Source organism: Oryctolagus cuniculus, chromosome 3 (assembly GCF_964237555.1).
Source record: "Oryctolagus cuniculus chromosome 3, mOryCun1.1, whole genome shotgun sequence".
Taxonomy (NCBI): Eukaryota; Metazoa; Chordata; class Mammalia; order Lagomorpha; family Leporidae; genus Oryctolagus; species Oryctolagus cuniculus.
Window position 1 is genome coordinate 110,758,383 of NC_091434.1, and position 16,836 is coordinate 110,775,218.

The window sequence follows — 16,836 nt, forward strand, 5'->3', positions numbered from 1 at the left end:
GCAACTCTGGAAGCCTGGATTGGATCATGGACTAGATAAACACCCTTGAGAGACAGCCAGTGAAATTTGAATAGAGTCTGTAGAGTAGATTAGATCTTGCATCAATGTTAATTTCCTGAAAGTGCTAAATATACTGTGATCATGTAGAAAGTGCATTAAAAAAAAATAAACACCAAAGAATCAAGAAGTAAAAGAGCATTATGTCTGCATCTTACTCTCAAATGATTTTTAAAATAAGATCTTTCTGCATAGTTAGGTATACAACGATGACACAGTGAATGCGGTATTAAGTTAACCTTTGGAGAATCTTAGTGAATGATGTAGGTTATTATTTATGGTGTTTTTATACAAAATTTAAAAACTTTAATGTATGTATGTGCCCCCCATGTTTGAGTTGAGGCAAACCACAACAACTGAGGTGGAATTAGACAATCCAGTGGCAAAGTGAAGCCTATTCCTTGCTAGGGAAGCAGAGCCAAAGATACAGACTGGGAAGGAGGACAGGACCTTCCTGAGATTGACAGACTAGCCCTAACTCAGGAGCTTCTGTATGCTATGGAGACATAAGCTGGATGGAAGAGTTGGAACAGATTTTAAGAGATGAAGGGTCTAGAGCAGGGCTGTTGCAGTAGAACCCCCTTATCTGCAATTCTCTTTCTGATGTTTCAGTTACCAGTGATTAAGCACAGTCCAGCCGTATTAAATGGAAAATTCCAGATATAAGCAAACACAAGCTTTAAATAACTTTTATTCCAGTATATTGCTATTTTCTTCCTTATTATAAGTTAATAGTCTTAATATGTGTGCCTGTATTAAGATGAAATTTATTATATTTATGCAAATTATGTATGTAAAGGTAAATGCAGTATAAATAGGGCTCAGTGCCACACCTAGCCACAGACATGTCTGGGAGTCTTAAAACATACTTCCTCTCTGCGGATAAGGAAGGAGCTACTATGCTTTGTGTACAGGAAAGTTTTTGGTTTTCTTTTCTTCATTTTTTTTGTAGAGCTATTCTCTCTTTGGTCTGTGTTTTATGCAAATTTATGGTATAAAAAGTTTTTTAACATAATCTGCCCTTAAAGAATTACAGTAGACACCAGTTTAGAATCGTCACTTTGTTCAATCACTTGTACACTCTTACCAGCCTATCTCTTCACTGAGCAGGACCTCTGAGAAACATGGTTCCTATTAAATGTTCCACAGTAGACCAAAACAGCATGGCTTTACGCTAAGATGTTTTTTGATTTTGTAAGGACATGCAGGGGGTTTGGAAAGGAAACCAGTGCTGTATTTTGATCAGTATAATTTGGAGTCCTGGGGAAAGCTCACTGAGCAGAGAATCTTCTAACTCAGGAACTGTGTCTAGTGAAAATCTTTGATTGTTCTGGAAGATGAAGCTGAACACAAAGATCCACTGTGTGTGTTTGATTGCTCTAATTGTATCCTCTGGGTGTGTTAACTTAATAACATACTTATTTAAAATGGGAAAAGACTTGCATTATAATTTCTATAATTCTCCATAGTGACACCAGCATTTTCTCCATGTTTTCCCTCTGTGTTAGCCTTTCCCATATCTGCATTACAAATACCTACTGTTACTTTAAGTCATATTTAATTAAGAAGATTTTTTCCCCTGCTTTTCCCCTGTTGTCTCATGTTGGTAGTAGGTTAATCCTAAATCTCTAATAAATGCAATGGATTAAAGAAAATCACGAGTTCAAGATTATTTTAACTGCACCAGCAATAATTGTTAACATCTTCACTGTCCTTTGGGATTTGGAGGATTACGTCGATTAGATTGGTCTCTGGAACTGAACACAGCAACTCTAAATGTGTCTGCTGTCTGTTGTGTTTTCAGCAGATTCCTTGAGGTATTTAATTTGCTTGGCTGTAATAGATTGTCAGAGCAATAAACGTGAGGCAAGTAATGTAAACGGTGTAATGTCTGTAATTATCTGAATGGATCGATTGTAGTGTTATTGCAACATGGTATGGGAAGGAGCAAGATACAGACATCCCATATAAATTCCCATTTTCAGCTTTATTTCCCTGAACATTTTTTCTAAGACATTTAAAGAGAAAACAACATAAACTGGCATTGTCATTCTCTTTTATCTATTCCCATTATCCTTTGTGCTGTTGCTTTACTGAAACCAGCACACCCCACAAAAGCTAAATTTCTCCATTGAAATCGATGACTTTATAGAACCAGAATACTGGTCCTTTCCCCTGAGATCCATCCACATGTTTGATTGGCTGGTTTGTTCCCTTCCTTTAATAGCTAAAGAACTATAAGCTCAGCAAGGTTGGATGACTTGCTGAAAAGCTTCACAACTTGTCATTGCCTGACAAACTGTAGCAGAATAGAACTGGAACCTGGAACCTGGAGAGATTGATTGGTGTCACCAGCTTGGGTGTGGGGACAGTTCAGTGTGACAGGCTGAAAGAAATCACTGAAAGGAATAGCAAGTCAGGAAAAGCATTAAGTTTAGGTCAGATGGACAGTGAAGAAAAGGCACCAATCGAAACATAACTAATACTTTAAAAACTCCATACAGATGATTAGTCAGAGGGAAGAAGGATTGGGTTGCTTGTCCACAGTGAGAACTGAGGGCAGGATCTCATCTGAGGGACTAGGGTTGCGTGCGTGTGGCAGGTGGGATGGGGGAGTCTGACTGTCACTAAAACAGAGATTCTGGCCCAGAAGAGTGAAGTCAAAGAGACAAGGATTAGAACTGACACCTGAAGACCTTAAAAGGAAACAGGGTTGGTGCCAGCATCGTAATGCAGCAGGTTAAGCTACCACCTGCAACGCTGGCATCCCATATGAACACCGGGTCAAGTCCTGGCTGCTCCACTTCCCATCTACCTCGCTGCTAATGTGCCTGGGAAAGCAGCAGAAGATAGCTCAAGTTATCTGGACTCCTACCACCCAAGTGGGAGACCCAGATGTTGGAGCCATTTGGGAATGAACCAGTGGTTGGAGGACCTCAGTTTCATTGTCTCTCCCTTTTTCTCTCTCTAATTCTGCCTTTCAAATGATTTTAAAAATCTTTAAAAAAGAAGAGAAGAAGCAGGGTGTTTCATTCTTGGGATTGGAACTGTGAATAGGTGGAGATGTGACTTTGGTCGCGATGGTAAGAGCACCTTCACCCAGATGTTTTCCCAGCAAGTTACTCAACTTCTGTGCCCCATCCTGCTCTAATCACTTCATCCAAGATGGATTTGCTAATTAACAAACTGGTCTAAGTCTGAAATTTTTCAGGCTTTTGCCAAAGAAAACACTGAAAGCACTAAGAAACCCAAATGAAACTGTGTAATTTATGCTTTCTGCATTACAGAAAACAGAATGCATGACTTCCATATGAGTGGAAAAATGCAAGCCAGAGACCCGCAGAGCCCCTGCTGCCAGTGTGTGTTCCCAGGGAGAGTGGTAGTGGAGGGAGTGGAGATGTCACATGCAGGATGAGAATGTCAGATGCCACGTGGTCTGCACTGAACACAGGTGGAAGCACTGCAGTTCCAGGCTTGCTGTTGAGTTGGGCTTGACAGTTTCAGAAAGGCAATGTGTAGAGGAGGAGGTGAAGGGGAAGGAGAGCTGTTGTCGTAGAGGAGAAATGTCCAAATTCCATAGAAATGCAAGAAAATGTACGATCCACTCTAGTTACCTCTCTTTAAAGAGGCTGAGGCAAAGATAGTGTGGAGAGTAGGAGAAGCCAATGTGAACCTGATATGTCCTGGTGACTTAGAAGAAGTACAATTAAAAAGTAATTCAGAAACAGGGAAAGAAGAAAAGGTGGTGTTTGCATGTGTATCAGGAAGGTGGCAAAGGATATGATTTTAACTAGATAGTGACAGTAAATAAGATGACAAAGGAGATACCGCACACAGCTACAGCATCTTCAAGGGTTGCACAGCAATAAGGTAGGAGAGGGAAGGATCCTTCCCTGAATGTTTACCTCTTAGTATAGTTTTGACTTGTGGAATCATGTGAATATTTTACACATTCGAAAATGAAAGCAAGAAGAGGGGAATTAAATTTGAATACTCTTAAAAGCAAATGAGCATAATTGAGTTTCAAGTGAACAGTGTAACTACCCTGAAGGGGGCAGAGGAACTAGTCTCGTAGCATTTGAGCAAGGTGTTTTCACTTTATGTCTTCATTCTAAATTAGCAGCAAATCCTAAACAGTTCTTAATACTGGCTTTTTTGTAGCATAACAATTTTGTACATATTGGTAGTAATGATCAAAATAGTAAAGACAATGATATGGAGAGCCTACGTTCTCATTGTACCAAAAGGAACCAATAATTATGAAAAGGGGAGGGAAGACTTCGGTGGGGCTTGGTGTGTATGTGTGTGGATGGGACTGGTGGAAGGGGAGATTTGCATGCCTATGAGAGAAATCCTTCCACTGAACAGGGATTAGAAACTGTGACTCCCCTGTTACAACTGGTGCATGTTGACACCCAGATTTTAGTCTCCAAATATCATTCCCCAAGTAAAAAGTAGTATCTTGGAGAAATGATGAATTCCAAGGATAGAGAAAGGAAAGAAGCAAAATGGGCCTGGAACAGCTCCCTAAACCAAAAAAGGAAAGTGTTTAAAAATTGATGGCTACTTGTCAGAAGGATACAGACACCAATTTAAGCGGTTCACCTGTGCTCGCGTCGGCAGCACTTACACTAAACGGGTTCACCTGAGGAAAGCTGGAGCAATTTGCGTGTCAAAATTAGTAGTCATAGTAATGACTCATAACCCTTTGCATGGTATAGGAATCTATATATACTAATAAAATATACACCCATAAATGTAGTCTGTCTGTCTTTATCCATGACTTTGTTTCCACAATTTCCTCCAGTAAGCTGTGATGAAAAAATGCTACATAGAAAATTCCAGAAATAACTTATCAGTTACAGGCAACTCTGGATATCATGATGAAATTGCCACTGTTCTGCTCCGTGAGACCTGGCGTAAGAACCATCCATGCTGCATGCACTACCACGAGTCACTTAGTTGTCTCAGTTACCAGACCAGTTGTTGCAGTGCTTGTATTTGAGTAATCCTTACTTTGAGTAATTGTTGTCCCTAATCATGATGATGCTGCTGGCAATTTTGTTTTAGAATATTGTCATGTCTATTTCTTACTAATCTCTTAAGCCTAATTCATAAATTAAACTTTAGCACAGGTATGAACATATGTAATACAGTTTAGTGTGCCTCAGTGAGGGAGGCAGATTCCATGAAATGTATCATTAGGTGATTTCATCAATGTGAACATCATAGAGTGTGCTTACACTAACTATGATGGCTATGACAAATCCATCATTAATTGAAACATCCTTATATGGGATGTGACCATATGTAGCATTTGGTGCTATCCTTAGGTTTACGTGCCTACTGTTGGTCTTGGAAAGTATCCCTCACAGGTAATGGGGGTGGAGGTGGCGGCTGCTGTAGATAGAATAGTTGAGTTAGTTAGAAACCAAGGTAACAGTTGAGGCAAGAATCACTGATGGTTACCACAATAGGTAGGTGAAAGTTTGACGAGCAATATGATATTTTAATAGTCACAAAGTATCTTCCCCCAAATTGCTTACTATAAAAGAAAAAAATACTAATTTTGACAGTAGAGTGGTTTGACAGACCCCGCCTTAACAAAGTGGTGACACAGTATGTTCAGCAGTGGGATGCATGGACATCATGTGACTGTTGTGAGCCAATGAGAAAGTCTCAAGCATTACTTCTGTGCTAATGCCACCAAATGCGCATGAGGAGGAGTGAGACCAACCCAAATGAAGAGACATTCTACAAAATACATGGTCTTAGGAAAATAAAAAGGGAGAAAGAGGGAAACAGAATGGGAAAAAGAAAAATCAATGCCAAAAGGACCTGTTGTAGACTAAAGAATCATGGACAGGTGATAGTAACAGCTGAATGAAGTGGATGATCATGGATAAGAGTTGCTAACTGGGAAACGTTGTCTATGAAGTACATCATTGAGACTTGATGAAATCAGAATAAGAACTATCAGATCGTCATACTATATCAATGTTGTACTTATGTTTACTGAAATGGCTGTACTGTGTTTGTATTCAATAACATCTTTGTTGTTTGGAAACACAAGTGGAAGAATTTAATTATAAAGGACATCCTGTCTTTAACTCCCTTTCAAGTTGCAAATCAAAAAAAGAAAAATGAAAAGTGAATGATAACAGCAGATGTGACAAAATGTTAGTATTTATGAATCTGAGAAAAGCACACGAAGGCCTTTCTTATGCTGTTTACGCAGATTATCAATTCCATATAATTTCCAAATAAATGGGAAGGAAGTATGGAAGAAGAATCTTGACCTGGGTACCACTTAAAAAGCATAGCATTCTTTGTAAATACTGGCTTACAGCATAGTACTTCACCCCTAACTCCCCAGTGTCAAGGAGGGTTTTAGTGAACGGTGAGTAGAGCCAAGTTTGCTTGTGGGGTTGCAGCCCTGGGCTGGGTTAAATTGCACAGTTCAGGATTCAGGCAGGAAGCCAGGTCGCTGGATGCAGAGGGCAGTGTTTCTACCATTTCATACTTCTTCTGAAACCTAACGTGCTTATGTTAATGACTTTTTATCCCCTTAGCATTCCATAGCCATCTAGTAACCATATTCATCACTCACATACGCTACCTGGCTCTGAAGGGCAGGACGGCAGTGATTAAAAAAGAGGTGGGGAAAGGGATACTTAAGACTAGTTCAACTCTCCCATTTCTCATTCTCTTGTTAGGTTCAAAAGTTATTGATTAACAATGAAAATGACATGCTTAGATTGCATTTGGAATTATACTTTCATGACTTTACCTGGGATTCTTTTCCATGACCTGAACAAATAGTAGACTGTGTGACCGTGACAGGTCTTAATGAAGCGGATTGAGGCATCTCTTACATTTACATTTTCATAGAATGAAATAAACATAGTAATCTTTCTACAGAACACTCTCACGTCAAGCTATGATTTGCTTTTCTACTTGTCCAGAATAGCAAGTTTTGCATTTCTTTAAATTGTAATGTATCTTTGTGAGCCAATTGATAAGACAGAAGTCATCTCTGACATATCTATAATGGTACTTAGAGCCAACTTGTCAAAAGTACTTCTAAAAGATTGCTATGGATCCTGAGGAGATATATTTAGTAACGATTTTGAGTAAGATGTCACATAACACAACATTTCATTGATTTATTGGTGTTATTTTTGTATCTTACTGCAGGCAGAAAATTCAGCATTGGCTTTGGAAAATGAAAATCAAAGGGAACAATATGAGCGATGTCTTGATGAGGTAAGGTGGATGGAGAGGCTCGTGATAAGAGGGTGGACCAGTCAGGAGTCCCTTAATCAGATCTTAGTGCATGCATAATTCCAGCATCCTCAGAACATTAACATTTTCTCTTGCAGTGGAAAGTTATAAACATATGACCGTTGAGAAAGAAAGTCAGTCACTGTGTATGTGCGTCTGTCTATCTGCTACCATCCCTCCTCTTCTCCCTAACTCATTATACAGCATCTATAAATACCTTTTGGTTACTGTTTTATATTCTTGGAACACAGTTGGGGTATGCTTGACTGTATGATAAATTAGTCCTGTCCCATAAACCGAATCTCCACCCGTGCATGGAAGAAATCATGTGGGGAGCACTGCATCTCTAGTTGGATGCCACGTCTGAAAAGGCAAATCCTTGATAGAGTGGGTGGGGACAGGGCTCACAGATGGCAGCCAGAGGAAGCAAATCAGGAGGTGGAGCACAAGCCAAGAAGAGAAAAGGAAGTAAGGAAGAAAATTTGAGCAGGATGGAAAAAAGAGCCACAGGCATGAGCCAACTCAGTAAGTGTTGTTTGCTGCTAATGAAGAGATGAGAGCAAGGATGGTTGGTGTTTGAGGGTTTCCAGGAGGCCAGGGAAAACTGAAGTGTGTGCAGAGTCCTAGTCCTTCCTCCTGCTGTTCCTGTGGTACTGTAAGAAATCATGTCACCAACACTCCATCCCCTATCTTCCTGCCGGAACTCTAGCCCAGGTCTCCTCTGGGACTTGCCATCATTCGAATGACATAACTTCTCTTGTCATCTGCCTCAGACCCTAAAACTTGCACATATGAGTATTCCAGGAGATTCACTCTGAGATTTGTCACAGTGTAACTGATACAAGATTTTAGGAAAAGAGCCACTGCATTTAATTCAGTTCCTTTGCTTTACCAGTAGGAATTACCAATATATCCTCAGTCTTTATTTCTCTACTGACAATGACAAAGACGTTTTACAACAAAGTCCTCTTGATACTTCTTACTTTTTCCATTCCTCTCTTATCCTGTATACATCCCCGGGCGTTGATGGCTTGGGGTGCCAAGAACATAGGCTCAAGTCCCAGCCTTGCCATCATATACTTTTCTCTTCCCTTGGAAATGGGAGTGGCCTTCCTCCAGTGAGTCCTGGCACTACTTGGTGTTTTCCTGCACTAATGCTTCTTCGGTGGAATCCTGGACCAACAGCAGCAGCCTTCCCTGTGACCTGTGACCTGATTAGGGATACAAATTCTAAGGCCTTGCCTCTGGCCAACAGAATTGAAGCCCTTGGGGTAGGCCCAGCAAGAAGATTTGAATTTTGGTTTGAAGAACTCTCAAAAATAGTTCCAGAGAAAATGATTAATATTTGATAATGTCTAATTGCTTAACATCCCCAATCATATATGTAAGTTCCTCAAGCAAAAGAGTGTGAACAGTCCTCTGCCCTGTCAGGGTTTACAAAGGCCAGTATAATCTTCACAATGTACAAAGTTAAAAGAATCACCACAGCAGTGGACTTAAGAAGGAGCAAAATGACTCGGGGTCTAGCCACCTTCACTCCTGCTCTTGGCTTTTTGGTCCAATCAAAGTAAAGGGCAAAAAGGACCTGCTAGAACTAAGAGCATCTAAAGAAACAAATAATGCCCCTGGGTCATATGTATTGATCTGCAGGGTTTCACTTTAACCTCAAGCACAGAAATTTCCAGTGAGACTGTATCTGTATTCAGAAGTCAAACTGATGTCAGTCACACCACAGAAACTCCTTCTTTGTTACAATACTCCCATAGTACATGCCTCCCTATCAGTCATAATGTTCACTTTTTATGGCATTTTTGGTACCATCTGATAATTTATTTTTTATGTTAATGTGTTATTAATACAAAGAAAATAGATCGAATGTACTTCACAAATGAAATTCTAAGAACATAATGATATTCCTTTGTGCCTCCCCTCTCTCTTTTTTAGTTTGTGAGATAACATTTTTAATTTACATTACAGTTGAGGGCCTAATACTCCACCAAATAAAGCAAGCGTTCAACAAGTGAAAAGTAAGAGGACCCTAGTTCAGCGGGAATATAGGCAAGGGCCATAAACAATAATCAAATGAAAATATGACCATTGCTTTTATGTGTGTTCCCTATGCCTGTATTCTGTAGATGTCATGAGAATGTGCCAGGAAACACATTAAGTTGTTATAAATAAGTCTTTTCCTATAAAATTTCCACTGAAAGACTGAATTTCTGTTCTTAATTTCAAGAATTAACTGTTGCCAAAGAGGTTATTTGTAACACAGGACCACCTCTGAGCAATACGAGCATTTTGAATTCATGAACACTGGCCCCTGATTTCACATGCCAGTGTTTTATAACTAATTGCATGAGAATAGACAATCTGTTTCCGTGAAATGTAAGAGAATGCTCTCGAAGGGGTGGTTGGATGTAGTAATACTGCCAACTAGAAATTCTTTTCAAGGCGTTTTATACTAATTAGACAAACTAACAAGGTAAGGACTCATGTAAGTTATTTCCTGCTAGTGAGTTTCAGAAGACACACATGGGTGAATGAACTATAAATTTAAAATATTCCTCCATCATTTTTGCATTGATTGTTGTTTACTGGGGAAATGAAGAACATTTTGAAGCTTTGAGAAAAGAGCGTGGGCGTCTGAAATGCCCTCTGTGTGTTTGGTAGAAGAGCGGTTTGTTCAGAAGGAGCCAGAGCCACATCTGTAGATAGGCACGTACACACACACACGCACACACACACACATGCTGGCTTTCCAGTTATGCACAAACAAGCACACACACAGAGTGCATGCCTGCACATACTTCAACATCACCTCCATTGTCATCTCTCTCCTCTTCTCCTTGCCTTCCAGAATGAAAGAGAAACCAAGGATTAATCTTGTTTTTCTTTGGAAGTCGGGAGGTTGTCATGTTTAAATCCACTTTTTTATTCCAGCCATTTGGCAGGCAGTTTCCCGGCAAGCAATGAATTGCTGTTCATTCACAGTATTGCCTTGGCCACATTTTCTTTCAGATGACTATTCCCATGTTGAGAAGTAGAATGACATGTATAAAACAAGGAAAAGAACATCTTCCTGAAACATGACATTGTATTTAGATGGAGTTAGTTGTGCCCTACAACCTCACCTAGGCCCGGAGAGTTCACCATTCTCCCAGCCTAGCTGACATAATAGGGATGGTTGATCCCAGGTAACCAGGTGAGAGAAACTCATGAGAAGAATTGCCCTTGGGACTTCAGGGACATGCAGTGGAGTCACCAAGGGCAGGAGAAGCGGTAGATGGGTGAGCAACGAAGGGATCAGAACTGCAAAGAGCATCTTCAGCAGAAGGAACTTGATTTTGAGTTTTGAGATTGGGAAAGGTGAGGTGGGTTCATCATGACCAGTACACTGGACTTAGCTAGGGAGGTTTAAAAAAAATACTGCAGGCTAGCCTCACCTGAGAGATTCTGATCTGATTCTGAACTGGGGTGGAGCCTGGGCCTTAGAATCTTTCAAAACATGCCAAAAAATATAGTAGTCTGGCGAGATTTGGAGCCACTCCAGTGAGTTTATTTGAGTGCTGTGTTTCAGAGAATTTTGAGAAAGCATCAGGAGGATGAAAGCTCCTTCCACATCTATGAATATAGTGGCAGAAAGGGTGGACCAATATGGGAGTTCTAATTCTTCAATGATGTCTGAGTTAATACAAAGCTACAGGCAAAAAGTAAATCCTATCCCAGTATTTTTTGAAATGTGATTTTGGGATCCCTCTGCATCTGAAAGATGTGTGGCAATTGCTAAAAATGCATAGGCCTCAGGGCCGGCGCTGTGGCTCACTTGGCTAATCCTATGCCCAAGGCACTGGCATCCCATATGGGTACCGGGTTCTAGTCCTGGCTGCTCTTCTTCCAGTCCAGCTCTCTGCTGCGGCCCGGGAAGGCAGTGGAGGATGGCCCAAGTGCTTTGGCGCCTGCATGCACGTGGGAGACCAGGAGGAAGCACCTGGCTCCTGGCTTCGGATTGGCATAGCTCCAGCCGTAGCCGCCACTTGGGGGGTGAACCAACGGAAGGAAAACCTTTCTGTCTCTCTCTCTCTCACTGTCTAACTCTGTCAAATAAAAAAAAAAAAAATCCATAGGCCTGACTCAGTTCTTCCCAATTAATCAGTATGCAGGAAGAATAAATTGGAAATTTTCACAATTTTCCAGCACATGGAGGTGGAGAAGCTGCCTGTCTTCCAGACCATCAGAGCTGGGCCTTCGAGTCAGCAAGGATGCTGTAGTTGAGATCTTCTCTGACTCTGCATGTCTCAGTACAAGGGCACAGAGAATCTTGACCTTTGGCTGTGGTTCAGGAATAGGGTGAAAAACACCCACCAGAATTTTAGACCAAGGCTAAGCACAACAGTTGGCTGTTAAGAGCTGTTGTCAAATCTGCCTTGCTGATCTGTCTGCTGCAGACCAAGGCTGGATGATAGCATCATTACTAGCTCATGCGTATCCCACACAGGAACCCTATGTAATGTTTGAAATCAATGTCTCCATAGATGGAGATGGAAAATGATATTGCTGATGGCTTGCACATGCTGAAGAGGTCCACTTCATGCATGGGTCAAGAAGTTAACAAATGATCTTTCTGATCCACCTGAGATTCTAACCTGGGTCATAAAATTAACAGATAATCTACTCCTTCTTGTCTTCTCTAGATTCTGACAGTCTTAAGGCATTGCCTATATTCCATTCCACATTATTTCTCTAGGGCCCAGCTTGATTTTCATCCATACTAGGCACTTAATGCACATTTGTTAAATGAAGAAATGAATGAATGGAGATTAACAGCAGGAAATTAATTTCCAAATTAGTTTCCTTGTAAATCCCACATACATATTTAGACTAATTTCTTTAGTTGTCTCCTCAGAGACCAACCAAAAGGATAGTTTAGAGAATCAGCTAAAAAGTGGTGGTAGATTAATTTAAAAGACTTCTGAGTTAGGCAAAACCACATGGGCTTTACAGTGGAAGCCTGGTCTGAGGTTCAAACACTGCCCCAGCCTACCTCTTCCTGTGGAATAGGGAGCAGTGTATTTACTTCTCAGCTTTCTTACCTTCTCATTTGTGTCTTACAGGATTGTTTTACAAAGTAAATGAATAATATCCATGCTCAGTGACTTATGTTTGTTCAGGGATATTGGATACACATACGCAAACACCTCTTATTCCTTGTATAAGTAAAATTCCTTATTCTAAAACTATTCTTTCTTAATGGCTTACTTGATAACTTCAGAAGTTCCACTGGCTCATTTGATATTTAATATTTCTGGGGTGACTATTTTATATTAGGTCCTGTCCTAGGTGGTTTCTCTGATTGTCTATCAACTCATGTCTTGTTCACCACTTGGGAGGCAGACAGTTTCCTTCCCTACTTTATGTGTGAGTAAAGTCCATTTGCTCCCACATCCCAGCATCTGTTGGTGTATCAAGTCAACACAGTCAGTTTTTAAATCTTTCTTGTAACTCTGGCCCAGTGTTGTTCCTGCTTTTCCCCAGCTGTCTTAGTGCAATAAACCAAGCTCAGAAGCATAGGAAACTTCCCCAAAGCACATGATCAAAAACACATGCTTTTTCCACCAGGTTACCTGTTTGATGTGACAAGTGCTTTTCATGATGAAACAGCAGGTGCAGGTGTGAAAGCAAGACTATGAGGAGAAAAATGTCTTCAAAGAAAAGTCTCTTGAGTTTCTCCCTCCCTGGCCATCCATCATAGCCCTGGCTGTCTTCTCAGCCTGGCAAGAATTGGTGCCACACCCAAATCATCTCCTTGCTCTGGCCTCTCTTTTAGTCTTAGGGACCCACAATCCCAGCTTCTCCTCTGGCTGTGCATACCCCCTTATGGGGGAAGAAGAGCAAAGTCTCTTCTAGGGGGAGTCAGCCATGTATCAGAGGAGTTGGCTTCTCTGAAAGAAATCTTCCTGACAAGGAAATGAGCTGTACTAGGCTCTGCTCCATGTCCTGGGGAGAGGTCCTTACAGAAGCCAAGGAAGGGTACAAAAGAAGCCAGGGGCTTAAGGACTGTCAGCTTGTGATATGTGCCTCAAATCCCTTTGGCCCAGCCCAGCTGCTGCTTTTCCTTTGATTAGAAAGGAAAGCTGGCAGGTGACACTGGAAAGTAGACGTTATTTGTTCTCATTAGCTGGGCCTGCCCAGTGTGTGATTATTTGCAGCCTAAATGCTTAGGACATAATGCTAGTTTGAGGACAGTGGACATTCCAAGCATCATCCTGTGAGCCTATTAGAGGTTGCAGGCACAAGCTTGAAATAGTTGTTATAGTGTTGCATCTGGGAAGCTTAACTGTTAAAAGTATGCAGGAACAAAGCCTAGGAAACTGTCTTTATCAACACTGCAGAGGCAAGCATTCGTGCAACCTGCCTGCTCTTCTGCAAAGGACCTGTGCATCCTTCTGGGTAATACGACCGCATGTCAGTAGGTAAAGAAATAATGCTTCTGTGGACCTTTGTTCAATTTTCAGGTAGCAAACAATTGTCCAAAGTACATGCCAGAAGGATCTATATCAGATAGAGGGTCTGTAAGCCTATAGGGCAACTGCTTGGATTGCAAAGATATAACATATTTCCTCCTGTGGGCTGTTACAGTTAGGATATTACTCTATGTCTCCTGTTAAATCATGGATAGAGCTGTTTTATGTGACCACTGTTACACAGAATGGTGTAAGTGAGGGATCAGTTTGGAGGAAGAAAAGAAAATATTGATATTGGGCAGTTTTATGAAAACGTAAATCAAAACTAAAGTTAGAGTTCCAAAAAAGGGAATTTTTTTATAGTTTGAATTAACGTTGGTGCATTGTTCCTGATTCAACTTGCATGAATAGTTCAGTTCTTATGTTTTGCTATATTTGCTAACAATAAAATAGGTGATATATTGTTTGACTTTAAATTCCCAGTTACTTAGGAATTTCAATGAATGTTTCAGAACTTAAAGATCTTTATAGTTATGAGTGAATCTGAGAAGGGTAAAAAAATTAATCACTGCTATAATCACATGCAAATAGAGGAAAAATAAAACACCAGTTCATGAAAGCTTGGCTTATCTTAGGCTATGGTAATTCTGTTTGTGGTTGAGGGGTGCAAAGAATCTTCCATCTGGTTTACTCGCCAAATGCCCACAACATCTGGTTCTGAGCCAGGCTGAAACTAGAAGCCAGGAACACAGTTCTGGTCTCCTGAGTGACAGAGATCCAAGTACCTGAGCCATCACCTGCTGCCTCTCAAGGTGTGCGTTAGCAAAAAGCTGGAGTTGGGAGCAGAGCCAGGACTCAAACCCAGGCTTTCTGATACAGGGTGTAGGTATCCCAAGTGGTGTCTTCATTGCTCTACCAAAGATCTGTTCCTCTGTGGTAGTTCTTTAACTCTGGCTTTATGCAAAACACCTATGAATACTTTTTCTTTAAAACCATACTTTCAATAAAAGATTTCTCTGTTTAACCACTGTAAATTTGGAAAGGCTTTATGATGGGAGAAAAAAGCCTGCTTGTGCATAGAGTTTAATAAATTACTAATAATCTGATTCTAGTCATTTGCTATCCCTGTTGTGAATGCCCCTTAACCAAAAGTTGATGACAGCCTGTGCTGTAATTCTCTTTGAGCCTTAGTGGTAGCCAACTGTCATTAAGGATGTGCTGTTTTGTCAATATTGAGTCAAGAAACAAGCTGTGTGAAAACATTGTACTATTATCTGCTTCACTGTCCTAGACAGGGAAATAAGCAGGAAGCAGAAATAGTTTGGCATCACCAAAAGTAGCTGTGCTATCAAGAGAAAAAGATGACAGTGTGGCCGGTAGTCTTGACTGAATGTGAGGGTTTACCATGATGCTAACCTGTTTATCACTATGTGCCATAATTGTGTTTCTTGCCAATCTTCTACCAAATACCAGACATAAGCAGATAGATCCTAATTATCTAGCTTTGCCTGTAGATACTCATAAAATTTGTGTTGAATAGATGAAGTAGGAAGATACACAGAAGATCTTTATAGAATATTTAAATATCCTGACTTGGTCTTTTTCAAAAAGATTTATTTATTTACTTGAGAGGCAGAGTTACAGACAGAGGGAGAGACAGAGAGATCTTCTATCTGCTGATTCACTCCCCAAACGGCTGCAACAGCCAGAGCTGGGCTTATGTGAAGCCAGGAGCCAGGATATTCTTCTGGGTGTCCCACACAGGTACAGGAGCCCAAGCACTTGGGCCATTTTCTACTGCTTTCCCAGGCCATCAGCAGGGAGCTGGATTGGAAGTGGAGCAGCTGGGAATTGAACCAAAGCCCATATGGGATGTTGGCACCATAGGCAGATGCTTAGCCTACTATGCCACAGCACCAGCCCTGGCTTGGTTTTTAATTCTGTTAGTTTCAGATATCATACTAATTTTCTACAATTTATACATTGATTGACACATACTGCCCAGTTATCCTGCTTATTTTAATATTATCAATAATATCCATTTAGGTACAAAAATTTCAAGTTTCTGGTCAAGTTTAGGAGGTGCTGCTTTGGCAGCTGTCTTCAAATTCTGCAGATGTGATGGAAATCATAGTCCATGTAGAAATGAAGAAAGGTTATTGAGAGAAAAATGCCAGGTCCTTGAAATATCAGGGACACATTATTAGTTTTACCCGGGGCCCTTAGCTGAAATGATGTTAGATGCCGATTCCTAAACAGTCCTGGAAAGGAAACAGAAATGCCCAGATTGACTTAAATCCATCAAGATTCACCTCTTTGGGTTGAGGAGGAATCCAGCATGTCCCACTGCCTCAAGCTGCCAGACAGCTGAAGGAAATTAGGGTTGTTGGTAAGGATTGTGTTGGTGGCACACTGGCAGAAAGTTAAAATTACAGTGACTATTTTGTTTCCCTGTCACACATGGAAGTTCAGAGGTAGATCGCACAATGTAATAACATCATCCAAAGCAGTCTTCTCCTATTTTTCTGCTTAACCGTATTTAATACGGTGACTGTTATTGTCAGTGTAGCTGCCGAAACTCCAGCCATCTCTTTCTTGTCCCAGATAGGATAACAAAGAGGGTGAGCCCCTGTCTTTTTATAGACATCCTATAAGCCTAAGAAAATAGCCACCATATGTGTTACTGACCAAAACTTTGTCACATGGGAACTCACAGCTACAAAGAGGTTGAGAAATGTAGTTACATGCACTCAGCCCTCCACTCCCCTTCCTCAAGTGGGGTTTTTTTTACTGAGGAAGAAGAAAATGGATATTGTAGTCAACATGGACAAACTGTTTCAGGCAGCAACAATTAGAGGACAGCATTAGTGAAAACATCAAGGAGGACAATGGGGCACATGGGACGAAATGAGTTGTTTTTGTTTCTGACCATTCACCTTCCTCTGTTGCAAATAATTTTCTGCAGTGAAGCAGTCAGACAGCAGTGCAATAGGAAGGAGATGCAAAGGACATTATACATCAGCAAAGTCTGGAA

The 16,836-nt window shown here is 40.8% G+C and overlaps 1 protein-coding gene across 15 annotated transcripts in view; it reads left to right on the forward strand.

Moving 5' to 3' along the window:
- The window catches only part of NCKAP5 (NCK associated protein 5), a 1,120,879-nt gene that overhangs the window by 910,708 nt on the left and 193,335 nt on the right, over window positions 1-16,836 (forward strand). For all 15 annotated transcript variants that reach the window (XM_051849622.2, XM_051849623.2, XM_051849620.2 and 12 more), the window contains one exon: window positions 7,255-7,323. In XM_051849622.2, coding sequence (XP_051705582.2) covers window positions 7,255-7,323 — 69 coding nt within the window. The remainder of the gene's footprint in view (window positions 1-7,254; window positions 7,324-16,836) is intronic.